Source organism: Zootoca vivipara, chromosome 2, assembly GCF_963506605.1.
Source record: "Zootoca vivipara chromosome 2, rZooViv1.1, whole genome shotgun sequence".
Taxonomy (NCBI): domain Eukaryota; kingdom Metazoa; phylum Chordata; class Lepidosauria; order Squamata; family Lacertidae; genus Zootoca; species Zootoca vivipara.
Genome location: NC_083277.1, coordinates 57,112,146 through 57,139,303, shown reverse-complemented (window position 1 = coordinate 57,139,303; position 27,158 = coordinate 57,112,146). Strand labels below are relative to the sequence as shown.

At 50.8% G+C, this 27,158-nt stretch overlaps 2 protein-coding genes across 5 annotated transcripts in view; both read left to right on the top strand.

Moving 5' to 3' along the window:
• The window catches only part of PDLIM7 (PDZ and LIM domain 7), a 45,191-nt gene extending 31,247 nt beyond the window's left edge, over positions 1-13,944 (top strand). For 2 of the 3 annotated variants that reach the window (XM_035105857.2, XM_060271590.1), the window contains exons 5-14: positions 311-327; positions 1,443-1,526; positions 2,344-2,498; positions 3,053-3,089; positions 8,138-8,196; positions 8,558-8,798; positions 9,530-9,710; positions 10,741-10,861; positions 12,086-12,201; positions 12,614-13,944. In XM_035105857.2, coding sequence (XP_034961748.1) covers positions 311-327; positions 1,443-1,526; positions 2,344-2,498; positions 3,053-3,089; positions 8,138-8,196; positions 8,558-8,798; positions 9,530-9,710; positions 10,741-10,861; positions 12,086-12,201; positions 12,614-12,700 — 1,098 coding nt within the window. In that variant the 3' untranslated portion in view covers positions 12,701-13,944. The remainder of the gene's footprint in view (positions 1-310; positions 328-1,442; positions 1,527-2,343; positions 2,499-3,052; positions 3,090-8,137; positions 8,197-8,557; positions 8,799-9,529; positions 9,711-10,740; positions 10,862-12,085; positions 12,202-12,613) is intronic. The other variant, XM_060271591.1, reaches the window with a different exon arrangement.
• A 153-nt stretch (positions 13,945-14,097) lies between these two features.
• DBN1 (drebrin 1) overlaps positions 14,098-27,158 on the top strand; it is a 42,965-nt gene continuing 29,904 nt past the window's right edge. For both annotated transcript variants that reach the window (XM_035105859.2, XM_060271589.1), the window contains exon 1: positions 14,098-17,142. In XM_035105859.2, coding sequence (XP_034961750.1) covers positions 17,057-17,142 — 86 coding nt within the window. In that variant the 5' untranslated portion in view covers positions 14,098-17,056. The remainder of the gene's footprint in view (positions 17,143-27,158) is intronic.

Below are 27,158 nucleotides of genomic sequence, written 5' to 3'. Positions count from 1 at the left end.
CCAAGTGCGTGTTTGGGTGTTCAAAGTGGGTCCGAAAGGTTGAGGATCCATGACCTAGTTAGGTTAGCTGTGCATGGAATCTCGCCTCTATTCACCCACACGAGGCAGGAAGGGAAGCATGTTTTTTAAATAAACTTGGTTCTAACATGTCCTTCACTTTCCTGACTGTCTTTTTGCTCTTTTCCCTTCTCTTTCTCTCTCTTTCTCTCTCTTTCTCTTTTCTCTTTCTCTCTCTTTCTTTCTTTCTTTCTTTCTTTCTTTCTTTCTTTCTTTCTTTCTTTCTTTCTTTCTTTCTTTCTTTCTCTTGCAGGTGCAGAACTCTGACAAGTCAGTAAGCCTTTGCCTGTTCTGTGTATTATTGCTAACATGCATGACCTAAACATAATTCATTTTCAACACCTAAGAACCCTCCTCATTCCTTGCCAGTTTTTTTGTTTTGTTTTTGTTTTTGCTTCACTGACTTTTTTACTCCCTACCCTACCCTACCACAGGAGTGTGTGGTTATGGCGGGTTATATCGCCTCATAAAAAGAGACACTTGAGGGACATGTTTGGGAGTCGGGGAAGGGGGAGAACAGATAACTTTAGTGTGGGACTTGGGACGTGGAGGTCCCCTTTCTTACAATATGTGGGGCAACATTATTTGTGTCCTCTTGGCTTCCTGGGTTTGTGTTGGAGCCTGTCTGAATGACACGGTGGCCTGGATTCCATGTCATGCTAAGCTAAACCATGGCTTGGCCTGACTGTGTGGACTCCGGGAGAGGACATCACAGCCTCTTTGGTCCTTCCTGGTGGTTTTGCTGCTGAGCCAAGCCACACTTTGGCATAGTGTGTTAATTGAGCCGAGGCTCATAGTTCAGCTCTCTCTTGTACAAACCGTGAAGCGTAACCCACACAACAAACCTTGGTTACAGCTTGTGATTAGTCTGGAGGCAGCTAGCTTCAGGCAATATGCTAAACCAAATGATGGCTTAGTTCAGTATGACGCAGCAGCAAAAAAACCAAAGAGTCCAAGGTATTCTTTCCAGGAGGCCTCACATACGCACTAAACCTTGGTTTGGCTAAGCGTGTCATGTGAACCAGGCCTGAGGTGAAAGGGCCAGTTGGGGGGGGGCATGGTGGCTGCCCTGAGGCTTTAAAAGTTGGCAGTTTGGCTTCAGGAAAACTTCCTGATGCTTCCAAGGGAGTGGGTCGGCCTGCTGTGACTCTTCAGACAGCGTCGACAACTGTAGCAGTAACTGCCTGACCCAGATAAGGGGAAGGAAGTGGTGCTAAAACTGGCAGGGAGCAGTGTGTGTGTGTGTGTGTGTGTGTGTGTGTGTGTGTGTTTTCCACTGCACAGTCAAGCTGCTGTTACCTCCAGTGGCGCCGGCTGTTCCCTCAGGAGATGTGACCTGACCTGTTCCATCTTTTCTCTTCTTCTCTCACTTTGCGTGGCTTCAGGGTTAGCGCTCACCCCCCTGAGGTGAAGGCTCCACCCCAGAGCAACCCCCCACCTGATTATGGAGATTACTACCTGGAGGACCAGTAAGATCTGGGAGAGGTGTAGAGGGGGAGGGGGAGGGTAGAAACTTTCAGACAGATGTTATTGTGTCCCTCGTATGTTGTGTGCCACTGCTGCTGTCCTGTTATATATCCCTTTGTTGTGAATATCCCTTTGGTGAAGTTGGAGTAGCGCTAGAAGCAGTAACAGAGCTTCCCTCAACAAGGATTCGATTTTTTTTTCATCCGTGAAAAATCTCCTTTGAGATTTTCACCAGAGCAGTGCTGAGGAACTGGGGGCCCTGCTTGACATAGGAGGCTTCAGGTTTAAAGATCTCACACAGAGCCAAGGCATCACTTCCATGCAGCCGTTTATGGTGGGCTTAGTGCTGCTCATTAATTCACAGGCTTTTTGCAGCATGCATACATCGTCCTCGTCAAAATGCTGTCTCGTGTGTGGTTTTAACTATCCAGGCAATTCAAATCGTAGAATTGTAGACTAGAGTTGTAAGGGACCACAAGGGTCATCTAGTCCATCGCCCCGAGATGCTGGAATCTTTTTCCCCAATATGGGGCTCGAACCCACGACCTTGAGATTAAGAGTCTCATGCACTACTGGCAGAGCTACCTCAGGCCTGGATAATTAATTGGCCTAGATGGGGGAGAGGGAATAAACAGTGTGTCTGCAGAGCAGGTTACCTACGATCTTCAGAATTATGAAACTATGGCCATGTCCTGATTTGTGCCTCAGGGTGGTTTATTTCCCTGCCTGGTGCAGTTTCTTGTGTTTGTGTGTGCCATGCATGCCTGGCAGATGCTCATCTCAGTGCAGCCCTGGCTGAGTGCCCTTGTCTATTCGTAGGCATTCTCTGCGGCTGGCAAGCCTGCCGGCCTTCCTCCCCAATGACTCCAGCAAAAAGAGGCTCATTGAGGACACAGAGGACTGGCGGCCGCGGACGGGCACGACCCAGTCCCGTTCTTTCCGTATCCTGGCCCATCTGACAGGCACGGAATTCAGTAAGTGCCTCCCTCCCAGGGGGAGCCACTCCAGGTTGGGAGTGTTGTTCCAAGGTTCCCTGCTGAGAGCTGGCTGGCTCCAGCCTGGGAAGTGGCAGCGAAGTGACGAGGCATTTGGTGCCACCGGTGACAAGGAAAAGGTTGCAGAGGCACCTGAGCTTGTTTTGGGGCAGCTCTGGCCACCTTCCACAAGCATTCTGGACCTGGGCCAGTTTGGGAGGGCTCTGCTGGCAGATTGTCCTACAGCAAGTCCCAGGAGGATCCCCCCCCCCCGCTCTCTTCCCCTTGTGATGCTCTGCTGACCTCATTCAGTCTATCTCTGCTCTACAAAGAGCTCTGCAGGCACCTCATTCTGCTTCCCTCTCATTATTGTTGATGTCCAGGCCCTGTATCCTCCAGGGAATGTTCTTATTTTGTGCCTAGTCTCTCCCTGCCCACCCCACCCCCCTCCAAAAAATAATTTAAAAAAAATCCACTTCTCTGCTCTGAAAACTAAAACAGCTTGACTGGCTCAGACCATGATATTCTCTCTTTCTCCTTTTCCCCGCTGCCAGTGCAAGACCCGGATGATGAGCATGTTAGGAAAGCCAGGTAAGAAGGTCCCTTTGATAGGGCCAGGAGAGTCAGGGGGTTTCTACCTGACTTCTCCCCACTCCCAGAGTGCCAGGGGCTGGGAGCTGAAAGTGCAGAGCCCAGACCCGCTCCTAAGCTTTGGCAGATGCCCAGGGCCACTGTCCCTTTCCTATCTGTACAGGGCGGAGGGGATGAAAGCCTTCTTCCCACCTTGTTCTGGTTCCCTTGACCTTGTGCTGCAGAGCAGTGCATGCCTGGTATGCCCTTCTGGTTTTCTCCTTCTCGGTCTCTGCTTTCTCCTCCCATCTCTTCCTTGTGTCTCTTTCTTTCCCCTCCCAGAGAAAAGTTTGTCTCGGAGCTTCAGAGCCCCCGTTACACTCGCCTGCGCGACTGGCACCATCAGCGATCGGCTACCTCTCTGAACGTGCTCTCCTAGGCTGCCTGCGATGGGCTGGCCTTTCTCTTCTCGACTCCGCTCTTCTCTGTTGCATGCCAATGTGAATGGGAAGGGCGTGTTTCTGTCTGTCTCCTTCTAACTGGTTGAACAAAACTTTTAAAAAGCAATACAACCCTCCCCCCCAAAAAAACCCCCACTAGAAATCCACAGAAACTCCTGGAAATGTAGCAACTGAACTGTGTTGGGGAATGACTTGAGCAGAGGGGAACCTGAGAATAGTCAGGAGTCTTCTGCATTGGTGGCTGCTTCTCTTTGAGCTTCATGTCACACCTCCAGCTGTGGAGGGGCAAGAGGGTTCATGATATTGGGCAGGAGGCTTGACTCTCCCAAGTCTAAGCAAGATGCTCTGGTACTACCAGGAAGCTGTTTCTTAACTATGTTTTCTCTTCCCTGAATGAAGAGACGTTGGCTGTGGAGACCTCTGTATGCTCCTTTCTGGCCTTCATACCGAACCAAGGCAGGGGGTGAGGGTGGGGAAAGGTTCCACCCAATGCAATGTGGCATTGCACTGAGAAAGAGGCTTGCTATCTTTCCTTTGGGACCTGCTGCATTGAATGGGCTGCCAATGCTCTTCTTCCTGGCCAAGCATTTCAGAGAGAGGGCAATTGTTTCCTGAAATTCATATCTGGAAGGGCTCCTTTTCAACCCTCCTTGGCTGCATGGGATTTTAAAAAAACTCTGTTCTTGGTAGTGGTTGATCTTCCCCCTTCCTCATTTGTCCACTGTTGAGTGCTGTTTCTCAACCCATAAAACGCCTTCTCCTAACAGGCCTCTCCATTTTATTTTATTTTGCCAGTGAATGGTGACTGCATATGCCCTTAGCCCCTGTGTCCTTTCCCCATCATTGTTCTATGAGTGGCTGGTTGTGGCTACCACTTTGAGGAAATGGCAAGCATTGCTCTTCTAGATATCTGATAAGGTCATGAAGGCTTGCAGAACTTGCCCACTCGTAACGCTGTAATAGAGGGATTCCTTCTCTTCCCCAACCCCTCAACGGTTATTAGACTTGTCCTCCTTGCACTTGATTAACTCCATTATACCTCAGTTTTTCCAAAGGCTCTCTGATTTGGACAACACTTAATATGGCTGCTTGTGTTGCGCTTGGGGGGGAAAAAAACTAGGGATGGGACTTCAGGGAACCTGCTTCCACAGCAGGCATGTCCTGTTGCTCAGTGGAGGAAATGCTGTGTGCCCCTTTCTCTAGAAAGAGTGTGTAATCATTGTTTTGACTGCAGGCATGACACTAATTCAGCTGCTATATCTGTATGGTGCTGTAATCCACCCACCCCCTGAGCTGCCTGCAGCCGATGCCCAGGAAGGAGTTTGCAATCTAGTTGGAGGCTGGCTTTACTACCTTTCATTTTGTAGTAAAATAAATGCTCCTATACTCGTAACTGGCTCCTGTCTTTCTTTCCTTTCCTTTTAATCGATGCACACCTGAAGTAGGGAGGCTGTGCTCTTTCTTAGAGGGAAGACTTCTGAGCATAAACCCAGCTGTCCTCTGGGAAGCTGAGCAAAGATGCAATGCCTTTGCCCACCAATGACTTTGGTGTGTTTTTGTGCCCTGGCTTTCCTCTGGGAGCAGGAGCCTGAGTGGCAGGCCAGCACTGAGTTCTCTCTCCTTTTCTCAATACTTTTAATTCCTAGGGATAGATATGGGGGATTGTGAACTTATCATCCCAGGCCCACATAACAGGATAGCAGGCAAGGACCAGGGTGGTGAGACGGGAGACTGACAGGATCTCACCACCTCTGTAATTTACTATACTCTTCTTCTTTTGTTGAGTTGGATGAGATGTAACATGCACAATGGAATTAATGAACACACACACACACACACACACACACACACACACACACACACACACACACACCTTTAGTCTGCAACAAGCCTTGTGTGCAGAATCTGTTTGCTCCTGTCTAGGATAATCACATAGCTCTTGATGAGCTGTATCCTTTCTCATTGCAGGTGAAGAATCTTAGGTTAGAATATTCTCCCTGCTACCCTTGTGTCAGACACTTAGAAAATGAGCACGATGAGAAGAGAGAGCCTAGTCTAGCCTTAATAATAATAATAATAATAATAATAATAATAATAATAATAATATTTATACCCCGCCCATCTGGCTGGGTTTCCCAGCCACTCTGGGCGGCTTCCAACAGAAACATTAAAATACACTAACTTTCCCTGCAAGATAGCTGCTTCCTACGTACAGAAAGGAGGTGGTGTGGGGGAATATGTGTACCCTTTACCCCTGCTTGGTCTCTTCTTCCAGCCTCCCAACTGGTTGCCCAAGGGGATCTCAGAAGGGGGAAGGAAGGGGTTCAACAAGGGCAGGCTTTATTACTCTTCCATTTTCAAGCTTGCTCTTGAAACAGCTCAAGACACTCTTCTCCTTTATTTGGAGCTCCCCAAATCCCACACATCTCCCATTCTCCTCCCCGCCTCCTTCCTTATACGTAGGCTTCTACTCCTGAACAGACTGTAGTTTCTTGCTCTTGGCTAGGAGTGTTTGAGTCTCCTCAAATGACTGCCTACACAGCTGGGCTGCTGTTCCTGCCACATCACAAGGTTCTCACTCCGATCTTCACACTCTTCCCCTGCCATGGATCTCATTCTTGGGTCATGTGACCTTGGAAGTCATCCTGAAGCCCACACTTCTTCTGGTGGTTCAACTTGAAGCCATAGGGCTCTCTCCCAAGTAAACATCTCCCAAGTTGTCTTGAATATGTGGGGTGAGTAGCATCACAAGGTCCTGTTGCCCTGAGCTAGATGGCCTTGGTGCAATAGGCTCTCTCCCTGGGACCAAGTTGAGGTGTCATTTGTTGGAGCCCTATGTGAGGCGACCTGCCTGTGGGTGTGCTTCATGTCCCTAATATGACATTGTCTACACCGCACCCCCCAACACACCACATAAACCCTTCGAAATATTTAAAAGCATCTTGTAGAGAAGAGGACCTTCATGGTAACCCTCAGATGAAAGAATGGGAAACAAAATGTTTACTGCAAGAAGGTAGGGTTGGGGTTAAACATGTGGAAAAGCTTCTACTGAAGCTTTAAGGAAGTGGTTTAGCAGGCAGCACAAGATGGCTAAGGAGTGGATTGGGGCACCTTGACCTTTCCGTGCTTTCCAGCAAAGTTGGGGCAGGCCTCTTGACAGCCCAAAACTCTGGACTTCCATTGGAACAGGTGATGCAATTTGATGTATGTGTGAGAGAGAACAGCATGTCTTTCTAGTTTTGTGTGAATCTTATGCCAAGAGATGAGCACACAGCCCCTCAGGTTTCTGCGGATGCCAGCTACTAGTGCTGAGCTGTGTGTCCGATTGCAAAACAGGCGAATGGCTGCCACTGTTACTCCCTGGCCACAAGTGTATTTCGTGGTTGATAACACCTTGTGTCCTTTTTCTGCGGCATCACCTGTCCCGCCACAGGAAGCTGATCATAGAATTGTAGAGTTGGAAGGGACCATGAATATTTTGCCCCATGTCCACGACCCTGATATTCTTCTGCCCAATGTGGGGCTCCAACCCATGACCCCAAGCTTAAGAGTCTCATGCTGTACTGACTGAGCTATCTCAGCTGCCTTATACTGAGGTCTAACTCTTGGTCTATTGAGCTCAGTATTATCTACGCTGACTGGCAGCAACCCTCCAGAAGATTCAGACAGGGAATCTTTTCTGCCCCTTGCCTGCAGATGCTGGTCAATTGAGCCTGGGACCTTGCTGCCTGCAACGCAGATATTGTACCCCTGAGCTAAGGCCAGTTCCTCTTATGCAGACCTGCCCTGCAGCCTGGGGCTGGGAGGCTTTGAAGGCTGTGCTGTTCCTTCCTGCTGTTATTATCAGTGCTTGTCCTCGCACCATTGCCCAGTTTGGGAACATAGGAACTGCCCCAGGAGTGCTAGGAAAGCTGTCACTTGCTGTGCACAAGGAAAGGAACACTTCCTTAAACGAATCCTGCCTCTCATTTTCCATCTGCCTCTGACCTGGCGATACTGTACAGTTAACAGGAATGCTTTTGGTGCTCCTGTGCAGAACTTGCCCTGGTGTCCTACTTTTTTGTTAGGAGAGCAAACCAGGCCTGGGATTCTTTGTTCTTTATCCTCCATCCATGCAGGTGGTGGCTGCGATCATTGTGCTTGAGAGGGCAGGATGATGCATGTCCTCTCCTCCTCCAGGACTTGTTTGAACTCTTCCTTTAGAGAAGGGAAGATGAATGCTCCCTCTGCACATAAACGAGGAGAATGTCTTTTGTGTTGGCTTGTCCTTGCATCCTCGGCAACAGGCTTCGTAGCCTGGGCTTAGCATAATAGGACCTGTTTCTTCTTAATGCTGGTCACTCTGGGCAGCAAAACCACCAGCCAATAGGGGTCACTGCTACACCGTGGGTATGGGCATGTTTTGGCTGCACACAATCTGCTCCAGTGATGCTCTTGTGTGCCCCCCAACTTCATTCTTCCAGTGAGCCCCTTGAGGTCTGTGAAAATATTAAACACAGGTATCCTCCCACTACATTGACTTGCCAGACGTGGGCCATGGTAGCAGCTTCTGCTGGAGTGGGTGGGTAATGGGCCCAGGTTGCCTGGAACTAATTGGTTATTCTGTAGCCAGGTCTCCATACCGGATCTGTCTTCTGCGCCAGCCTTGAAAGTGGAGCCTGGATATGGTAAGCTGGGAGTGCTGTGCATGCCATGAGACCTCTGGGCAGGGATGCTTGCTGGGGAAAGCTTTGCCGTACTGGCACCTGGTATCTTCCACAGTGTCTGCAGCAAAACCTCTTGTAGCTTCTTGCTGTGAAGCTGTGTTAGCTTTAAAATTTTGAATGCATGCGTGCGTGGAAATGAGCAGCGGCCAGTGGCCTTCCTTTGGGAAGGAGGGTCTGTCCACCCAAGTCCAAGAGCAGAGATTATCCCCGGTGAATTGCTCAGACCCTAGATACAGTGCCAATGCATATGTCATGCAAGCTTCAGATCTTGAAGTGGGTTGCTGTTGATAAAGTGCCATTGCCTTGTGTGTAACTGTTCCAGGCTCTGCTGCTCCGAAGCCTGCACCTGTCTCCGGCCCGGCCAGCCGCCCACCCTGGGCTGTGGATCCTTCCTTTGCTGAGCGGTATGCCCCAGATAAAACCAGCACGGTCCTGAGCAAGCACAGCCAGCCGGCTACACCAACACCGATGCAGAACCGCAACTCCATTGTGCAGGCTGCGCAGCAAGCCCCTGAGAGTGCCGACAAAACGCCCATCTGCTACCAGTGCAACAAGATAATCAGGTGAGAGTTGCAGCAGTGCGGAGGGATTGTTCTCCTCCTTTTCCTCCCCACCCCCCAATTCTCGGAAGTGGTTCATACACACATACACCTGCACCTTGCTTAGTCTGTTGCAGCCTGGAATACTGGCTGCTGGATGGGTGCACTTATCCACCAATGGATATTGTGTGCAGAGGTGTCCTGGAAGTTTGGTGCCTATACTTGCAGTGGTTTGTTCGCAAATGCGAGTCCCTTGCTTGATGATGTTATCATAATGTACAGACCCAGTGGCATAGCGTGAGTTGCCAGTGCCCAGGGCTGTGTGGAGGGAGATGAACGGAGTACACACGCACATTCAACTGCCTAATGGCGTCCGCATCACCCAGGAGTTTGCAGCCACAGAAATAAGAAAGGAAGAGTTGTTCTGTTGTGTGGAGAGATCATGTCCTGGTTTGCATGGGAAAGCTGTTTTCAACAGAGTGCAGCGACAGATGCACAAAGCTGTATTGAGGCAGCACCGGGTGCTGAAATTTTGCACCCTGGGCAACCATTCCCCATGCTACGCCACTGTGCAAACCAGCCCTTGGAAGTGTGCCCTTCCATGTACTGTAGACTCATGCTTCATAACAACAGGTAGAATGGTCTTCTGGCAATGGAAGGGGAAAGACCCAGGTCGCCTGTCCTCTCCCCCAATAGGCAAGAGGCCAGGCTCATCACTCACCTCAAAGCTAACCCTCTTTTTGTTTTTCCCCTAGAGGGCGCTACCTGGTGGCCCTGGGACGCTACTACCACCCTGAGGAGTTCACTTGCTCGCAGTGCAGGAAGGTGCTGGATGAGGGCGGGTTTTTTGAGGAGAAGGGCTCCATCTTCTGCCCCAAGTGCTACGACATACGCTATGCCCCCAACTGTGCCAAGTGCAAGAAGAAGATCACAGGGGTGAGTTCGGTTGGAGCGCAGCCTTCGGGGAAGCAGGCCTACTCTCAAGCATGCTGAGAGTCAGGGGGGGCAGAATCTGTGCACTCCAGGTGGTTCTGAACTCCGATTCCCATCGTCCTTCACTATTGGCTGTGTTGGCTGAGGCTGATGGGAGTTGGAGTCAGGCAACCTCTAAAGAGTTGCAGGTCCCACATCCGTGACGTTGAGATTTCCCTTGCTTAGAAGGAGCCAGCCATTGCTGTTAGCCCTTTCCACTCAGGGGTGATCCTCTCTAGTTCCTTATGTAAACTCAAGGGCTGGTGCTTTAAAGCAGGGGTGGGGAACCTCTGGCTGGCCTATGGGGCCATTTCTCCCCAACCATGCTTGTGGGTCCCCCATGTGTGGGGCTGGTCTCTGCACAAAGCAGTTTTACCAGCCCTGTGGGTTCCTGAACTTTGACTCCCAAATGGCAGACAACCAGCTAGCTGTTAGGTGCTTTGGAAATGCTGCTCAAGGGACTTTGACAGGTGTGTTGTCCTACTCACCTGTCACAGCTGACCCTTGGAGGTGAGGACAGGTAAGGATCCAGCCAACTGAGCCAAAAAGGTTCCCCACGCCTGCTCTTGCCGTATAGTACAAACCTGATAGACTTTCTTGCTACTATATTTGAGGCTGGGGACTCCCAGACTCTGGCCTGTTCCAGAGGGCAAACATAGCACAGCAATGAGCACGAGCTGGAACTCTTGTTTCAAATCTGGAAATCTCTGTTTCAAATCTCTGTTTCAAAGCTGGAACTCTGTTTCAAATTAGTCATGAACTCACTTGGCAGGCTAAAGCAACCTGCTCTGTATTCCGGCCTTCTTCATCCTCCCCAAATCTGTGGAGGCTAAATCCTGGCCTACCCTACCAGGTTGTTGGGATGGTTGAAATAACGTATGGCTGGCATGTGGAAAGTTCAGCATTGCCTATGTAGTGTGCTGTCTAAATACCCTGCATTGTTGGCAAAGGGCAGCCCTACAGTGGAGTGATTCGCGTGCTTGTGTTTCTTTAGGAAATTATGCATGCCCTCAAGATGACCTGGCACGTACATTGCTTTATCTGTGCTGCCTGCAAAACGCCCATCCGCAACCGCGCCTTCTACATGGAAGAAGGGCAGCCCTACTGTGAGAGAGGTATGGATAATATTTGGCTGTGGTACCCACAGAGTAGTAGGTCTTTCTTAGAAGTCTTTTAGCCAGCCTTTAATTAACATTCTGGATTTATAAAATTGGAAGCATGTGGGATGTCTCAAGCTCCCCCTGGAATGGGAGCAGCCAGCACCAAAGCAGCCTTCCTTGGAAGGGGTGGGGGGATACCCCACAGAAATTGTTCCTAGTACTGACCTTCAGTGGCAGGGAGAGCTTGGGCAACAAAACACTTGCAATGGCGTCCTCCTCTGACCCTGGCCTGGCTGCCCCTTGGTAATGGTTGCCGGGCAGCGCCCGTTCTGCCAGGTTGCTATGGAGATCGGTAGAGTAGTACCTGCATCACGTAAGCATGCCGCAAAGCATGCTGGGAAGTGTTGTTCTTTTCCTTTCATTCCAGTCCTGATAAACACAGCCCTCTCTTGGAATATTCCATTGGGAGGAGGTTTCTAGGGGGAGAAAGGCTTAACAAACGGAGTGGCCTCCCTCTCCACCCCCACCTTATCTGATGCTGTGAAAGAATCTGGAATTCTCCCAGATGAACGAACAGCTGCCTTTCATCATAAGCCGGGTGGGGTGTGCAGGGTTCTTAACAGCATGTGCAGCCTTGCTTGACATGGCTGGGACGGTTGTCTGCCATCTCTTCACGGAGTCTTTGGTCTTCCAGCCAGCCCAACAGGCTCCAGGGCAGCATCGGAGCATCTGTTGCTTAGCTCAGGAAGGGCTCTGATCAGAGAAAAGCAAATACTGGGGAGAGGACAGGATTGTGGGACAGAAGCAGAGCTACAGAAACAGACGGGAACATAGAGCAGGAGCAGAGAACTGTGGACCAGAGGGGGAAGGCACTGGTAGCTGAGATCACTGGGGCGGTGATCCAGACACTAGCAACCCATTCTGTAGCTCTGTGGTAGAGAGCATGCTTTAAATGCGAAAGGTCCCTGGTTCAATTCCTGGCATCTCCAGGTAGGGCCGGGGAGGACAGGACTCCTTGCCAGTTGATATGCAGACAGACTTGGTGTTAAGGCAAGTGCCTCCTAGCTGCTCTTTGAAATGTTGCTGCAATCAAAGCAGCCTCCCTATGCCAAGCGGGTGAGTGGGACGCGTGGTGCTGTGGCAATGGCTCATGTAAGCAGCGGCGTTCTTCTTAGCTCGGCCTCCAGATTCTGAGCACCTTGGCCTAATCTCTCCTCCCCCTTCTCCCCCTGCCTCAAGACTATGAGAAGATGTTTGGAACCAAATGCCGTGGCTGTGACTTCAAGATAGACGCTGGCGATCGATTCCTGGAGGCGCTGGGCTTCAGCTGGCATGACACTTGCTTCGTCTGTGCGGTGAGCACCTCTTTCCATCACCCTCCACTGGTCTAGCCAACCCTTTTCAGCCTTTGCTCCAGGAGCATTCCGTGATAGAGGGACATCGCTGGCAGGCAGGGGCAGCAATTTGCTAGCATGAAGCTTGTCAGATGTGGCTTCTGAGCTTGGTTCTTTCCCTGGGGGTGGAGCTGTCTGGTTTAACCTTTCCTCCTTGCTTGCCTTTGTGGCAAGCACTCTCGGGTGCCTCCTGCTGACTGGCAATGCCTTAGTCTAGCAGGGCAACGATTGTTGGGGGTGAAGCTGGGCAGATTCCTGTGGCTTTGCCCTTCCTCTTTTGTCCCTGTGGATGAGCTGAAGTGGGTGGTGGGCCTGTGAGCGTGGAACTGATGCTTGCCTCACTGAGTCCTTCCTCCCTTCCTTCCCCCCACAGATCTGCCAGATCAACTTGGAAGGAAAGACATTCTACTCTAAAAAGGATAAGCCCCTGTGCAAGAGCCATGCTTTCTCGCATGTGTGAGGAGGAGGAAGCAGGTGGGGAAGACGAGATCTGACTGCCCAAGCTGCTGCTCGCCCAAGCCCTGCATTCCTCTTCCCCCCACATTTTGCCCTGTCCTGTCGTGAGAGAGCTGCCCCCCCCCACCACCACACCCCAAACCCTTCACTTGACAATCATTCCCATTGGGGGAGCTGCAGTGCTCAGATTTCCCTTCAGTACTCTGCGAGGATTCAAGTACGTGGATTTAGAGTCTGAGCTTTAGGCTGCTGCTCTTTTTCAAATAGAATTCCATTCTGCACCAGCACTGAGTGACAGGGGCAGAATCACCACCACCCTTCTCCATGCTGTGAAGCCATAGTGTCGCCATATGTCCAAAGGATTTGCCTGTACCTCTTGTCACTTTTGTGCCAGCTGCAGCCAAAGAGGGGGAGCCCCAGAAATGTTACTTCCTAGCTGAAGGATCCCATATGTTAGTGGCTGTTGCAAAGCAGGCAGAGTTGGCACTTGGTCTTACCTAGGAGGTCTGTTATCTGCCTCACGTGCATGTGGACGCTTACTGCCTCACCCTCTTGGGGCGACAGCTTTTCCCAATGCCAGGGTAGGGCTTGTTCTTGTGACTCCCTGCCTCCTTTGTGTTGTAACTACCAACTTTGGCTCCTGTCTGCCTTTCCTTCCTTGAGAAGGCATCGCAAGTGATTTCTGTGATCCAGGCCTGGCTCTGACCTGCCTATTAGTATGTATTTCCACTTTCAGTGATGGAAACTCACCTCCAGGTAGACATGTAGCCCTAGTGAAATTGGGACGAGCCAATTAAAAAGTAGAAAAAGAAAAAGAAAGAGCTTTCTTTCCCCTCCCAAGACTTAGCCACTCATTTCCTAGAGCTGGAAACAGACTACCTCCAGGGTATGTAGAGCCTTGTGCTATAAAGTTGCAACAGACCTCAAGCAAAGTAATTTTAAAATGCCATGGAGAACAGAGTTGTCACAGGATCCAGCCCTCTTCTCCACACCAGCAGAAGCTGCTTCTCCTCACACCATGAGATGAACTTGTGATTCACTTCCCAGCCATACAACGCTGCGTCTGCTTGTAGCGCACAGCCCTGGGCTGGATGTGGCCCCAGAGCATCCCTACCAAAGAGTTATTATTTCTGATTTGCTGTAAGTGTGTTTCCCAGAACCGTGCTGTCCGGCTGGGAGTCTTCAATTCTTTGCCACCTTGGTGGTGCTTTGAATGCCTAATAAAATATGTCTTTAATTCTTTTGTCACACATGTGAGCTGTGCTGATTCATTTGTCTTTAAAAGGGCAGTGTGTGGTTCTACTGGAAGGGGGTGAAAAGTGGGTGAAAAATACAAGTGCGGGTTATATGATGTGACAGACACTCTAGAAACTAATATTAGTCCTACTTGGGAAGAAGCAACCGGAGCCTCCCTCTTACGCTCAGAGAGGAAAAGTAATAATAATAATAATAATAATAATAATAATAATAATAATAGTAAATTTTATTTATACCCCGCCCTCTCCAGTCAAAACCGGGCTCAGGGCAGCTAACACCAATAAAATTACAATAAGACATAAAAGAAAACAATTAATTAAAATACAGATTAAAATACAATATTAAAATTTAAAATGCAGCCTCATTTTAAGAAGTCCATAAAAGCAAAAGGGAATAGTTTCATGGAAATACTGTGCATGCGACTAAGGAACTCAGCATTGCTGAAACTGAATACGGTCTCTCTGTTGAAAAGTGACAGCTGCAGAACAACTTTCAGCGGAGTGGTAACTTCATTTCAGAAAATGCTAGAACAGTGGTGCAGGGAAAGCTTAGCACTGCCCAACTTAGCAGGAACTGCCTGTGATATCCTGTTGGCCGGGAGTTTGATTTCATACCTGTATTGCTACTGTAAATGTTTTAATGGAAAATCAGCCAGTCCAGAAGCAGATTGGGCGGTGTGGTGTGCGAGGCTGCCTCCAGCATAAATAAGCAAAGCCCGTTTGCGGCAGTGGCTTTTTGCAGCTTAATGTGAGTGAAGGAGAGGATGGTCACAGTGGGCCTAAATGAAGGAAGGCACCTGCATTGGCAAAACCATATATATGAAGCTTCATTGGTCTCAGTTAATGACTGGTCCCAAAGAATACGGCACCTGCTTAGGGTAACAAAGGATTCAATGACTCGCTTTCAGAGATAAACACAGTTGGCAACTTGGAGAAGTATTTTGTGCACTTCCTTATTTGCAGCCTTGATGCAGCTTATGTTTGCTGTGTGGCTGTTTCTGTTTGGCCGGCTATTCAGGGTCCCCCTCCCCCTTGCAGCTTGTAGCATTTGTGCTTTCATTTCAGCTTCTGCTTTGGTGGTTACTGATCCTATATTTGGCGAGAAACTTCCTTGATGCTTGCAGTTCTTGTTGTAGGGAACTTGGTTTCTGCTTCTTGCTAGCTTTGATTTGTGTCTTGCAAGGGGGGCCGTATGTTAGGGCGGGCGCTGTGGTTGTCCTGTCACACTGTCTTTGGGGTCGCTTGCTTTGTTTTAGGCAGGTAAAATGGTTTTTCTTCTTATGGGGATGTGGGTGTTTTTCCTTTTTTGCCTAAATGAAACAGATTTTCCCAGAGAGGCAAAGCATCGTCAAAGCCACAGGCTGGATGAATTCTTAAAGGCCATAATCACAAGGAACGTACCGTAATTAGCTGATAATCTATAAGCAGAGCTTTAGGACAGATGGAAACCCCAGCTAGACTCCATTCATAAATGGGTTCTTGAAAATAGGGAGGCCTTATGGCATGTCACGATCAGGATTTCTGTTTTGGGGAGAGGTTGCAGAGGCTTAAGCCTTTCCCATTGAATTTATTGAATTTTGGGAGTGCCAGGCAAGAACTGGTAAACAGTGACAAAAGCAACAGGGATTATTCTGTTGTTGTTGTTCTAGAGAGGCTTCTCTATCACCTAGACTAGGTCACCTCCACAGCTGCTCAAGTCTGAATTGCATTTCTGCTAGAAACCACGTGGGCTTTGCCTTGAAGTGCCAGGTGACTGAGAAAAGAAATGCAGTGCTAAGAGGAAAAAAACACCTCACACTTGAAGAATGTTGGCACCTACTTCACAAGGTGCCATGGTGGCCCAGATGCTGTCCACACTCTATGGGAGCGAGATTGCTTTTCCAGGCAATTTTCAAGAGAAGACCTTGAAGTCAAGAGGCAAAATGGGATCCAGAAATCCTTAAAGAGCTCCTCCAGATTCCCAAAAGAGCCATTTGAGTAGGGCTATAACAAGTGGTGGTGGTGGGCTTTGCTGAGAGGATGCAAAGTTTATATGATGGTTCCAGTCTGGCTTGTACGGAGGCATCCTGGGTAGAATGAGAGATGTGCTGGGATTTCTACTACAAAACCATGAGGTTCTGTTTGGCTGGGTATTGTCAATCACTCAAAGTTTAGTCCTGGTTGTTATATGGCCCACTCAGTGTGCTAGCAACAAAATGGGATTCTTCACATTGTGCCACCAAGTTTCCCCTACCCCCCTGAGCTACGAAGTACAAGAACGTGATCTGAACTGCAGTAGGCAGCGAGACTTCGCTTTCTATTGAAGTGCATGAGATGAGGATGAGTCAGTTCTGACGGATGCTACAATATCAATATCGATGCAACCGGAGGTTTGGTGTAGATCACTGATACTGAGCCTGAAGCTGCATCCCTGCTCAGTCGGCACCTTAGTCATTTGAATTGCCAGCTTCTGCTCTGGTGTGTCCTGCATGAAGTCTGGCCCTCCTTCCCAGACCTATAACACTTAACCGGGCAAGACTCAGCTGCCAACTGTGCAAAGTTGCGGTGAACGTGAGTTCCTCTGAGCTTGCGCAGAGTGCGCCTTTCTCTGGACCCCTCTGCTCTGACGCAGCAACTGTAAGCTTTAAAAAGTGTGAGGGAACTTCTCCTCTATGCAGCTCAGGTTTTTGTTGCAAAAACTTGGGCCCGACGGCGCAGGTGTGCCTCAAGTTCTAACTTTCGGCTCTCCCCGTCCCCTCGGGCCGAATGTAAGCGGGAGCCGCCGTCGCACATACGTGTGGTGTCTGAAGTGATCCAGCTCAAGATGGCTGATCCCAGGCAACCCACATGTGGACAAATCGAGAGGAGGTGGGCGGCGGCGGCGCTGGAGAGGCGGCCGAGGGGCGGGAGGGGGATGCTGAGCCACGGCAGGCGCTAGGACCGGGTGCGCCAGCAGGCGGAGCCTCCTCTCCTCTCCGCGCCGCCCGGCTCCCTCCCTCGGCTGCTACTGCTGCAGTGTCTCCGAGGCAAGCAGGCAGGCGGCCTGTCTCCATCCAAGCGCGGCTCCCTCGCTGCCCCTCCGCCGACGTCCCGGAAAGCAGCATCCCTCCTTCTCCGCCGCCGACATGGCTGGCGTGAGCTTCGGCGCCAACCGCCTGGAGCTGCTGGCCTCGTACCAGGAGGTGATCGGCGAGGACAGCCCCACCGACTGGTAAGCCCCCCCGGGGGAGCGGGCTCTTTGTCCCCGCGGTGGGGAGGGGGGCGCTGGCTGCCGCCACTGCTTTGTGCAGGGGGGCGTGGGCGGTGTCTGCCCGCCCGCTTTTCTATGGCAAGTCACTAACAGAGCTCCCCACCCCCGCCCCCCATAGAGGCGATCCGGGAGATTCCTCGCCTCCCAGACCTGGGACATGGCGGGGGGGGCGGGGGGGCAAAGAAGCCATTAGCAACCCAAAATGGTGCATTGGCAACGCGCGGCCAGCCCGGGAGTTGGGGCGAGGCCTTTTTCTGTGGGGCACAAGGAGGGCACAGCCCGAGGATGCTCCGGCAGCCTCTTCAGAGTCCGGGGCGGAGAGCGGCGTCCCGCCCTGCAGCCCCACGGAGCTCTTTTGAGGAGGGGAGCAGTTCAGAGAAGTCCCGACGGCGTTTTCCACCCCTAAAATTGAAGGGTCGGAGGCGTGCCCCAGCCCTGTGGGAGCCACTTCGGTGCCAGGACGCGCCCCCTTTCTTTCCCCTCTACCCTCCCGCAGCATCCTTCCCCGCACCCCATTCCCGGGCGCATCGCTTCGGATGCGGCGGGGGCGGGTCCGCGCGGTGCCTCTTCCACCTGCTCCTCCGCCTGCGGCGCCCTCCGGAGCCGGGCCGGGCCGTCCAGCTCGGCGCCCGGTGCCCATCTGCGCTTATCCCGCGCCTCCGGGTACCAGCCTCTCTTCTCCTCCAGTTTTGGGGTGAAAGTTATCTGATAGAGACGCGCTACACAAAGGAAGGTGGGGCTGGCGAGGGGGAGGGGGAGGGGGTCTGGAGGCTGGAGGGGAGGGGCTGGTGGCTGTGAGGAGGAGAAGAGGAGGTGGGGTTGGAGGGGAGGAGAAGGAGAGAGGCAGAGAGGAGCCAAGGGGGCCCTCCGCAGGCAGCCATCCCCACGCAAGGAGGAGGCGTCCAGGGCCCCCAAGTGTCGCATCCTTTTCTTTTGGGCTGCCAAGGCCTGGCTGTGCACAAGGCCGCCTGTCTCTTTGGCAAATGGGCTCTCCTTTCTCTTTGGAGATGGTGGTGGCATCAGCAGCAGCAGCGAAGGCCCATCCCTGGGACTCTTCCCAGAATAGATTTGGGGAATGTTTTCAGCATGACCCTTTATTTGCAGTTTTCTGGGCCTGCTGCTATGGGGAAGCCTTGATTTGAAGGCTGCCTCCCGAGATGGAATTGCACAGAGGGCTCGAGTGATGCTCCCTAAACATAAGATAGCAGGACTCAGTTGCCAGGAAGCTCCTATAAGATTAATTCACCCTGCAATTATGGAGCACTTAATCTGGTCCTTAATATGCACCACAAGGGGAACTAATTATTTACAAGTGCTTAGACCTAGGTTCAAAACAGTGGCCACCTATAGCCTCTGCGGGATGCTTTTGAACAAGTGACTTTCTTTCAGCATCCGTTCTCCATTTGTAAAATGGGAATCGGAGACCGCCCATATCTTGTTATGCAGATGAGCTGGTTAAATAATACTGTAATGGAAATCACTTTGTACTGTACATGTGCTTGTGTGTGACTGATAATAATTGGAGTCACTGTAGGCTTCCTGGCCTGTTCCAGAACAGCTCTTAGGAAATGTTTTTGCTTTTTAAAAACCTAAATGGCAAGTACTTTATGCTTCTTAAAGAAACCAAGTCCATAGTGTGCTTGGAGAATTGTTGTTGTTTTTCCCCTTCTCCTTCCAGAGTTGCTAACCCAGAATTTGAAATCCTGTGAGATTTCTGCCCTGATCCTCACTTTCTCAGTGTGCACTGACACGCAGTGTTTTCTCTCTCTGCAAATAGTTCCTTGCATCTCCTGGGTCCACTTCATACTATCCCTACCACACCCTGCCCTTTCTGTCTGCCAGGAGCTCTGCTCTCTGTATCGGCTGTTGTGGTTTTTCTCTTCCCACTCAGGTTGCTGAAAGCTCATTTGTCTCCGGAAGGCCAAGATGAAAAAAATGAAAAAGCGCCCTGTGGATGTGAAAGTGCTGTTCTCCCTGTGAGCCACCACTTTCACTTCCAAGGGCCATTTCTGACCTCCTTCCCTGCTAACCTGGGGTGTGCAGGTGTGTAGCATCCTTCTGAGGCAAGGTCTTTTCAAACGATAGTGGCCTTTGGGCGGCATAAAGCTTCTGGTTCAGGAGCTGAAACCCATCACAACTGCTTTCCTTTCAGCCTCTCCTTTCACAATGTGGCTGGAGCTGTCCACATCAGCAGCACATAGATTACAGGGGGACAGAGGAACGAGGCAGTGGTCCTGGTATGCCACTTACTAGCTCCATATCAGCTTGTGGGGAGTCATAGAGCTTGGTTGTGCTCTTTAGATAAAGCTTCATCAGTACTCTTACCTGCTGCAGCTTGACAATTTATAACTTTGCTAGTGCAAATGGAGTAAACTCTGCACTGCTATCTGTTTTCCTCCCCTCCTCCCCGGTGCTTTATTTCGCAGTTGAGGTCCCCTGCTTCTTTGTAGTTTGCTCTTCCCCACCCAGTTTTTCCTCTTCCTTCTAGACCAGAAGGTCTCCAGCTGCTCCTCTTTGCTTGCTTCCGTCTCTTTCAAAGGCCAGGCACTTCAGACAACCCTCTCTTGTTTCCAGCTTGGAAGCCAGGCCTCTTGGTCTGTTCAGCTGGAGACGCATCCCACAAATGATACACACACACACATGAGATGACAATGTGGGTGGAGGGGGTGCAGTTGTGTGCTCAGAAAGGCATGAATTTGAGAGGTGGGAGGACAGGTCACCCTCAAAGACAAAGGCAAGCTAAGGAAGGCAGAGAGTGAAGAGGAAGGAATCTCCCCACTTTCAGACTTAACCTATTGAAAATGCCTAGAAGCAGGGGGCTGTCTTTCCTCCCTGCCCCCCTCCCCACTGTAAAATTGTCAGTATGTCAGGCATATATCTGTGGCCCTCCAGATATTGTCGGACTACAACTCCCATCACCCCTGGCTATAATGGCAATGCTGGCTGGAGCTGATGGGATCTGGAGTCCAAAAATGTATGGAGGGCCGCAGGAGTACAATAATGGTTTGGTTATCAATGATGGTGCATAGGAGATTATTGGGGAAGATTGAGAAGGAAGAGCCAAGCAAAATTAGTGGCACCCATGCTGAGGCACCCGGATCTCCAGGACAATGGACTGTCATTGTGGGATGATGGACAGCGAGTGGCAGATGTCGGCCACAGGTGATGGGGAAAATAATCAGTACTGCTGGCAGGGCCTCAAACGGGGGTGGGGTGGGGGAATCTCTTGAATGGAAAATGGGGTCACTTCAGCAGTGTTGTCTAGTGCTCTGAGTGGGCTGAGTGCTCTGGATGTGCTAATGGATCTGTCTCCCGGGCAATGTTTTCTTGCCTTAAGGAGAAGAGAGCACAAAGAGAATCCAGCCCGAGTGGAACCTAGTGCCCCCTTGGTGAACTGCTCACCAGAGGGCTGTCCTCAACTCACCTGAATCTGATCCTTTCTGAAAAGATGGTGTCTGTCTGGCAATTGCCAGGATGAGAATCTAGCCTTGCAGCCAATAAGATTCTGCGGAGTAAAGGTCCCCAGCGGTTTAGCAATTGGTCTACTAGCCTTTTATGTCTTATTTAGTCTCCAGCCCCAGTTTCTGAGCGGCTTGTGAAAGAGATCTTCCAAGTGAGCAGAGAAAGGTTTAGAGGTTCAGCATATCTTGGATCAGAGTCAAAACATATTCCTGCCAGGGAGCTCTATAGCAGCACTCTGATTTTAGTGCTCTGCCTTCTGTCAGTCTGAAGTGGAAGAAGCTAAACCACCCCCACCGCCTCCACAGATGCAGGATATAAATTACTATGCTGCAAGCTGGCCAGAGACTGGATAGAGAATCTAGCCCCCTAACCAGCTTTGACTGTTCAGACTCACTGCACTAGCTGACTTTACACCTCCCTCATGAAAATATTACTAAAATCTCTCCTACTATGGATCCCAGATTCCCACCTTCCTATAATTATCATTCCTTTTTATGACTTTTCCCCTGCTCCCACTGTTGTGCGAGCTATCTCTATTTTAATCATATTCAAGCTATTTTATTCCATGCTTCCTCCAAGAAGCTTTCTGTGGCATCCTTGGTTTTCCTTCCTCATTTTATCCTCACCACAACCCTATAAGGTGGGGAGAAGGAGAGAGAGGGACTGGCCCAATGGCCTAGCTTTGTGGCTGGGCAGGGATTCCAATCCCAAGCTCCTTGTCCTATCCTGACCCAGGGAGTCAGCATGGTGCCCCAGATGTTGCTGGACTTCTGCTGCCATCATTCCTGCCCATTGATGGTGCTGGCCGAGTCTGATGAGAGTTGGAGCAATATCTGGAGAGGACCACGTCGGCTTCCCCTCCTCTGACCGCTACACCGAATTGGTTCTTGCCTCCTACTGGAGTCTTTCTCTGCCTTCCTGACACCTTGAAATAAATGAATAAATAAAAATTAAAAGTTATGTGCATGCACACGAAAGCTTATATCCAGAACAAACTTAGTTGGTCTCTAAGTGCTACTGGACAATTTTTAATTTTTTAATTTGTTTCGACTGTGTCAGACCAACACTGCTACCTACCTGAATCTGGATTCCTGCACCTTGTGTACATGTATTTTTGCAACTCAGCTACCCTGCCACAGGATTCCACCTCTGCTGGCTGGCCTTGCTGTATCTGCTTCTGCTTCTTGAGCAGCAGAAGTGCTTGCATCAAGCTGGCCTTGGGAGAGAAAGGAAGTCCCTTCCATCTGGTGGGGGGGTTGAAGGTGCTTCCCGTCCCCCTCCCATGCAATGTGCTCTTCTAAGGAGTTTTCTCTCTTGTTGTGGTTAGAGGCTGTCCCCACTTTGGGAGCCCAGGGCAGGCCTCTGATCAATTAGCTGTGCCCAGATCTCTCTGTGTGAAAATCATTGATGGCAAAGAGAGAGGGGAACTCATCAGCGAGGGCCAGAGCAGAAGAACGCTGAACTCTCAGCAGGAGAGGGTTGGGAAGGTATTCAGTGGGACCGAGAGATGTGGACTATGGAAGAGGGAAGATTGGGCTGCCCTTTGGAGCAGGCCAAGTCACTGGGTGGGGTTTGGGAAGCCATGCAGCTGAGGAAATGTGTAGAGGGGACCACTGGGATTTGAGCCTAGAGTTGGGAGAACAGGATTTGAAGGTAACAAATATCAAAGGCAAACCTTGTGCAGTGTCCCACTCCTGCTCTCTGAAGCATTGCAAGAGAACCCCCACTACCTTGTCCTTAAAACCGTCTTGCAAGTGGAGATTCCTGGCTCCCTCTGACTCTCATTTCTGGGAGAGTTTTCCCCAGCTCCAGCGTGGTTTGAGCTCACAAGAGCTGTGGCACGTGGGTGGTCTCTGTAGGTCTAGGGTGCAATGTATGGGGGCGGGCAGCTCTGCTACTTTGGAGAATAAAAAATATCCAGACCATCAAAGTGGCTAACTAAGATCAGACTGTGCAGAGACATAGCATGAAAAAGCCCCGCCCTGCATTTGCCCTGTACTTAATTTATAATAATCCAAAGCCATGCTGCTTCACTCTAAATGTGTTGTTGGGCCGAGTAGGGCATAGGGACGACACATGGCATACGCACAGAGGCATGTTCCAGGATTCAGCCTTGGCACTTAAAAATGAACTTTGGCACAAAGGAAACCCTGCCCGGGCTTCTAGGAAATGGGGTGAAGGAGCCAGCTCATCCCTTCTTCTGGGTCATGTTCCCTGGCAGGAGCTGTGAGAGGCAGCTGGGGGTGAAGGGGTGGGGCGGGGCTAAACAATAACTTCTTTATGCGGGGAGCCCCACCCTGGTGGGCCAGCAGCTGTCAATGCACCAGCGCATGTGGTCTGAGAAATCCAGGCTCCAGAGAAATCCAGTGGGGAGGAGGAGGGGGGGCACCTGGCCAGCTCCTGTAGCTCAAGGTCATTGGGGTGAGACAGCCTGCCTACCTTTGTGGGGAGCAGTAAATCCCCAGACAGGCAGTGCTTGCTTACTGGGCTGTGGGGCATCCATTCAATCACCTGGCAGGAGCAACTCCTGATTGAGAGCCACCAAAAGTGCTGAACATGGCAGAAAAGAAAAACAGCTGGTGGAGGAAGGACAAAGGCCTCTCTCCCTCTCTGCGCTGGGTGGGTGGGGTGGAAAGTGCTGGCTCGGCTCTGGCGCTGCTGCCACCTCCCATCCACCTGTGACCTTCTACAGGGCTGGCCCACCAGGGCGGTGGCGAAATGGCAGGCCACTGGCAGCCCTTGAGGAAGCAGCCCAGTCCGAATTGTGCTTTCTGGAATCGCCAGCCGTAGGGATCACACATGGGGGCCTGCTTGGAAGCTGGTGCCCAGAGAGCTAGCAGGGAGGGGGGAGGTCCTGGGCTACCATGGAGGAAGTGGGGGGGTGCTTAGATGTGGACCTTGGATGAGAGGCAGTTGCCCACATTTTGGTTTTCCATTGCCTTGGGATTAAATTAGCCCATGTGCTCTTTGTAAGGCATGCTCCCTGTTACGCAGGTGCGGATTGCATTGGAGCGCAGGCCTGCAGAGGCTGCTGCCTAATACTGGGGAATCCAGAGCAAGTTGCGCGGGGGGGGGGGGGAGGGAATGGACGGACGGACGGAAGGACCCAGAGCTGCAATCCGCCTGATGACAGTTAGTCCTTGCGTTGCTTTCTCTGAGAATCCCTACATGCGCTCCCCATCCTCAGGCCAAGCTTTGTTTTCCGGCCTTGCCCCTTCCACAAAAGGAGGAGGTTCCATGTGCTTCTTTCCTCCCTCCCCCTCCCCTTTGCCGAGGGTCTGATGGTCCAAGCTGCCCCTCCCCCATGCGGAGGCTGCTGGGGCCCATTACTCGATCAGAAAGGAATTTGGTGCCGTTTTTCTGCACACGGGTTCCCTGGGGCTCGAGGTGCATTAGAAACACATGTGCATGGGCCAGGGGCTGCACAAGGGGGGTGGGGGTCTACTCCTCTCCCTTTCCACTCTAGGGGTGGGGGTGGGGGGTAGGCAGCAGGGATTGGTGTCTTGTTCCTGCTCTGTCTGCAGAAACCTGGTGCTATTGGTGGGCTATGCAGCAGATGCTTGCAGTGGCCCTGGCTGCAGACAGATACTTGGTTGGTGGTTAAAACATTTTTGTTGCCTGATGATTAATCCCTCCCTTAACTGCAGGGACTTGGGATAAGCCATAAGCCATGAGTACAGAAGGCATCCTTTTTGAATTGTGGCCTGGTGGGAGAAGGTGTAGCGAGGGTGTCTCTTTAAACACAAGCTGGTCATGTTTTGAGTATTGTGTGCATGTGTGGTTTATTTTTACTCAGAGACAGAAAAGTAAAATTGATGACGGCCGTGGAATAGGTGAGCTCCCCCTCCTAAGTGGGTGTGGGCGGGTGTAACTTATCTCCTTTTAGTAGAATTGCATTCCCCCTTTCACATTGCAGGCGTTAGGAAACTCTGGCGTCAGTAAGGATCCAGATGCTCTTGGGTGGGGTTGGGTGGAAGTTCTTCTCTGCTGCCGCCACCTCTCATTTCAGAACGTCTGGCTTGAGCAGCCCTTCATTGCCCCACACTCCTCTCCTTTTGACTAGCCCATGGTGGGGTGGTCCAGAGCAGAGGGTTAGGGCCAGCCTTGCAGCTTCACTCAGTACTAAGAAGCATGCTGCTGCAACCCACCAGCTCTGCAGGAGGAGTGAGGATCAACACACGGATCATTGGACAAGATCCTGGCACTACAAACTACAGAGCTGGCTGGGAGTGCAAGAAAAAAGGCAGCCAGGGTGGTGTAGTGGTTAGAGTGTCAGGCTAGGACAGGCATCCCCAAACTGCGGCCCTCCAGATGTTTTCGCCTACAATTCCCATGATCCCTAGCTAAGAGGACCAGTGGTCAGGGATGATGGGAATTATAGTTCAAAACATCTGGAGGGCCGAAGTTTGGGGATGCCTGGGCTAGGACCTAGGAGACAAGGGTTCGAATCTCCCACTTGGCCACAATGCTCACTGGGTAGCCTTAGGAGGGCCAACCACCAACTCTTAAGCCTAACCTACCTCAGAGGGTTGTTGTGAGGATGATAAGGGGAGAGCCATGTACATCACCTTAGGCTCCTTGCAAAGGTGGGGTATAAACACAATAATAAATAGCGGGAAGGGAAGCCCAGGCTCACCCACCGCTTGCTGGTGGCAATGGTAGGTTGTGCCGCTGGGAGGACCTCAGTGGGGCTCTGTTTAGTGAAAGTAAAACAGCTGCTGCTGATCTCCTTCCATTCCCACCCGTGGGGAGCGATTATATTCCGGGGAGAAGTTGTATGCAGCCCCTGCTAGCAGCCTAATTGCTCAGTTTGGAGCCAGGGAATTGAGGGCTTTTCTGCCCCACTCGCATGATAGGGCTGCCAGACATCCCTGTCATTTGTGAAAGGCTCTATCTCTTCCTGTCCGCTCAAGTTCAGATGCCTGCAGGTGCCCTTGGAAATGTTTGACTCCAGCTGCTAGCTTGGGGCATGCTGCGGGGCTGGGGGGGGGGGCAAACTAGCAGTGGCTAAAGACTACTAAAATTAGCTACCCATTGTTCGAACGGAGGTGAGTGTGGGTGACTCTGCTTTTAGTGCTAGGCTTGGCTGCTCCACAAGGTCACCTGGGAAAAGGGGACACAGTGCCGCTCTGGATTCACACAGATAGCTAGCCAGTTATCCGCCCCATTCATTCCAAAGGTACCAATCGTGTTATGCGGTTTCTCTGCTCAATGCAAGGCAGCCCCCTTTCCCCACCAGAGGCCATAGCTGAACAGTTCAGGCAGGAACATGACATTTTGCAGTGTGGTGGGAAGGTTAGAGACCCAGATCTTCGCTTGACTGTGATACTTTCCAGGCCGTGTTCGAAATTCACCAAGCGCATTTTGCTAGTGGTGTGGGTCCAGTTGCAACTACAGTACGTGGAGATTTCTGGGCCCCAGTTTAAAATCCTCTGCCATAGTCCATAGTCAATTCCATTTCCACTGTTTGTGTTTCTCCTTCTTGCATAGCGGGACGAGCAAATTCTTGTAAGAGCAGAAGCTACTGTCAAACGATGTGGTTGAGATCATGGAATCGTAGCGTTGGAAGGGATCCCAAGTGTCATCTAGTCCAGCCCGCTTGCGAACAGACATTCCATTGCGGCAACCATAGCCTACATTTAAGGTGCAATTTGGTGCCTAGCTTATATATCTGAGTTTCAAACACTGTTTCCAGGTGACCTTGGGCCGGCTTCTAGCCATCAACCCAAAGTGGGAAGGAAGGGGCACATACCCCAAGCTCCTTGTTAAAGGAAGGGCTGCATAAAAACACATTAGCTAAACTTCTACTGACTTTTTGTTGGATGCTGTGATGTAGAGCTCAAAGCATCCTTCCTTCTCCCCCTCCCCTTCACTTGCTTTTCTGACTTGGGCCATATTTCTCACCGTTTTGTTTTTTAACTGCTTCCCCTGCCCCCATCTCCTTAGTGGGAGCATTGTGGCCATCCTTAATGCTGCTGTTATAGCATGACAAACCCCACTGCCGAGGATATAGACATTTCGTTACATTCCAGAAAGTCTATTTGTGGCTCTTCCTATTTTTATTTGCTTTGGAAAAACACACACACACAAAGCATAAGGGTGCACATGCATTTCAGCCCTTACCAGAGGCAGTGTGCAGTAGTCGTATCTTAAAGTGAGAAGGGGTGGGGGTTAAATAAAAAGACAAAACCATTCAGTTGGGAATGGTGGGTAATGTCTGCAACGGAGAAGAGAGAAGGGATGCAGGTTTCCTGTTTCCTTCCTCCCAGACTGTAAAAGTATAGCAAGCACTCCCTGCTGCATTGGCACGGGGCGTTTTGCATCTGCAGAAGTAAAAATAATAATTATTATAAAACAAGTCATTTGTTTTTTAAAAAATAGAATACCAAGTGTTCTTGCTTGGGCTCTGAGGATGTCTCATGGTCCTTTGGCAGTTTGTCCTCAGATTCCTGTGAGCTGGTTTTTTTACTTCCCTGCCTCCTGTGTCAAGAAAACCCCTTTCCCCAGCTACTTAG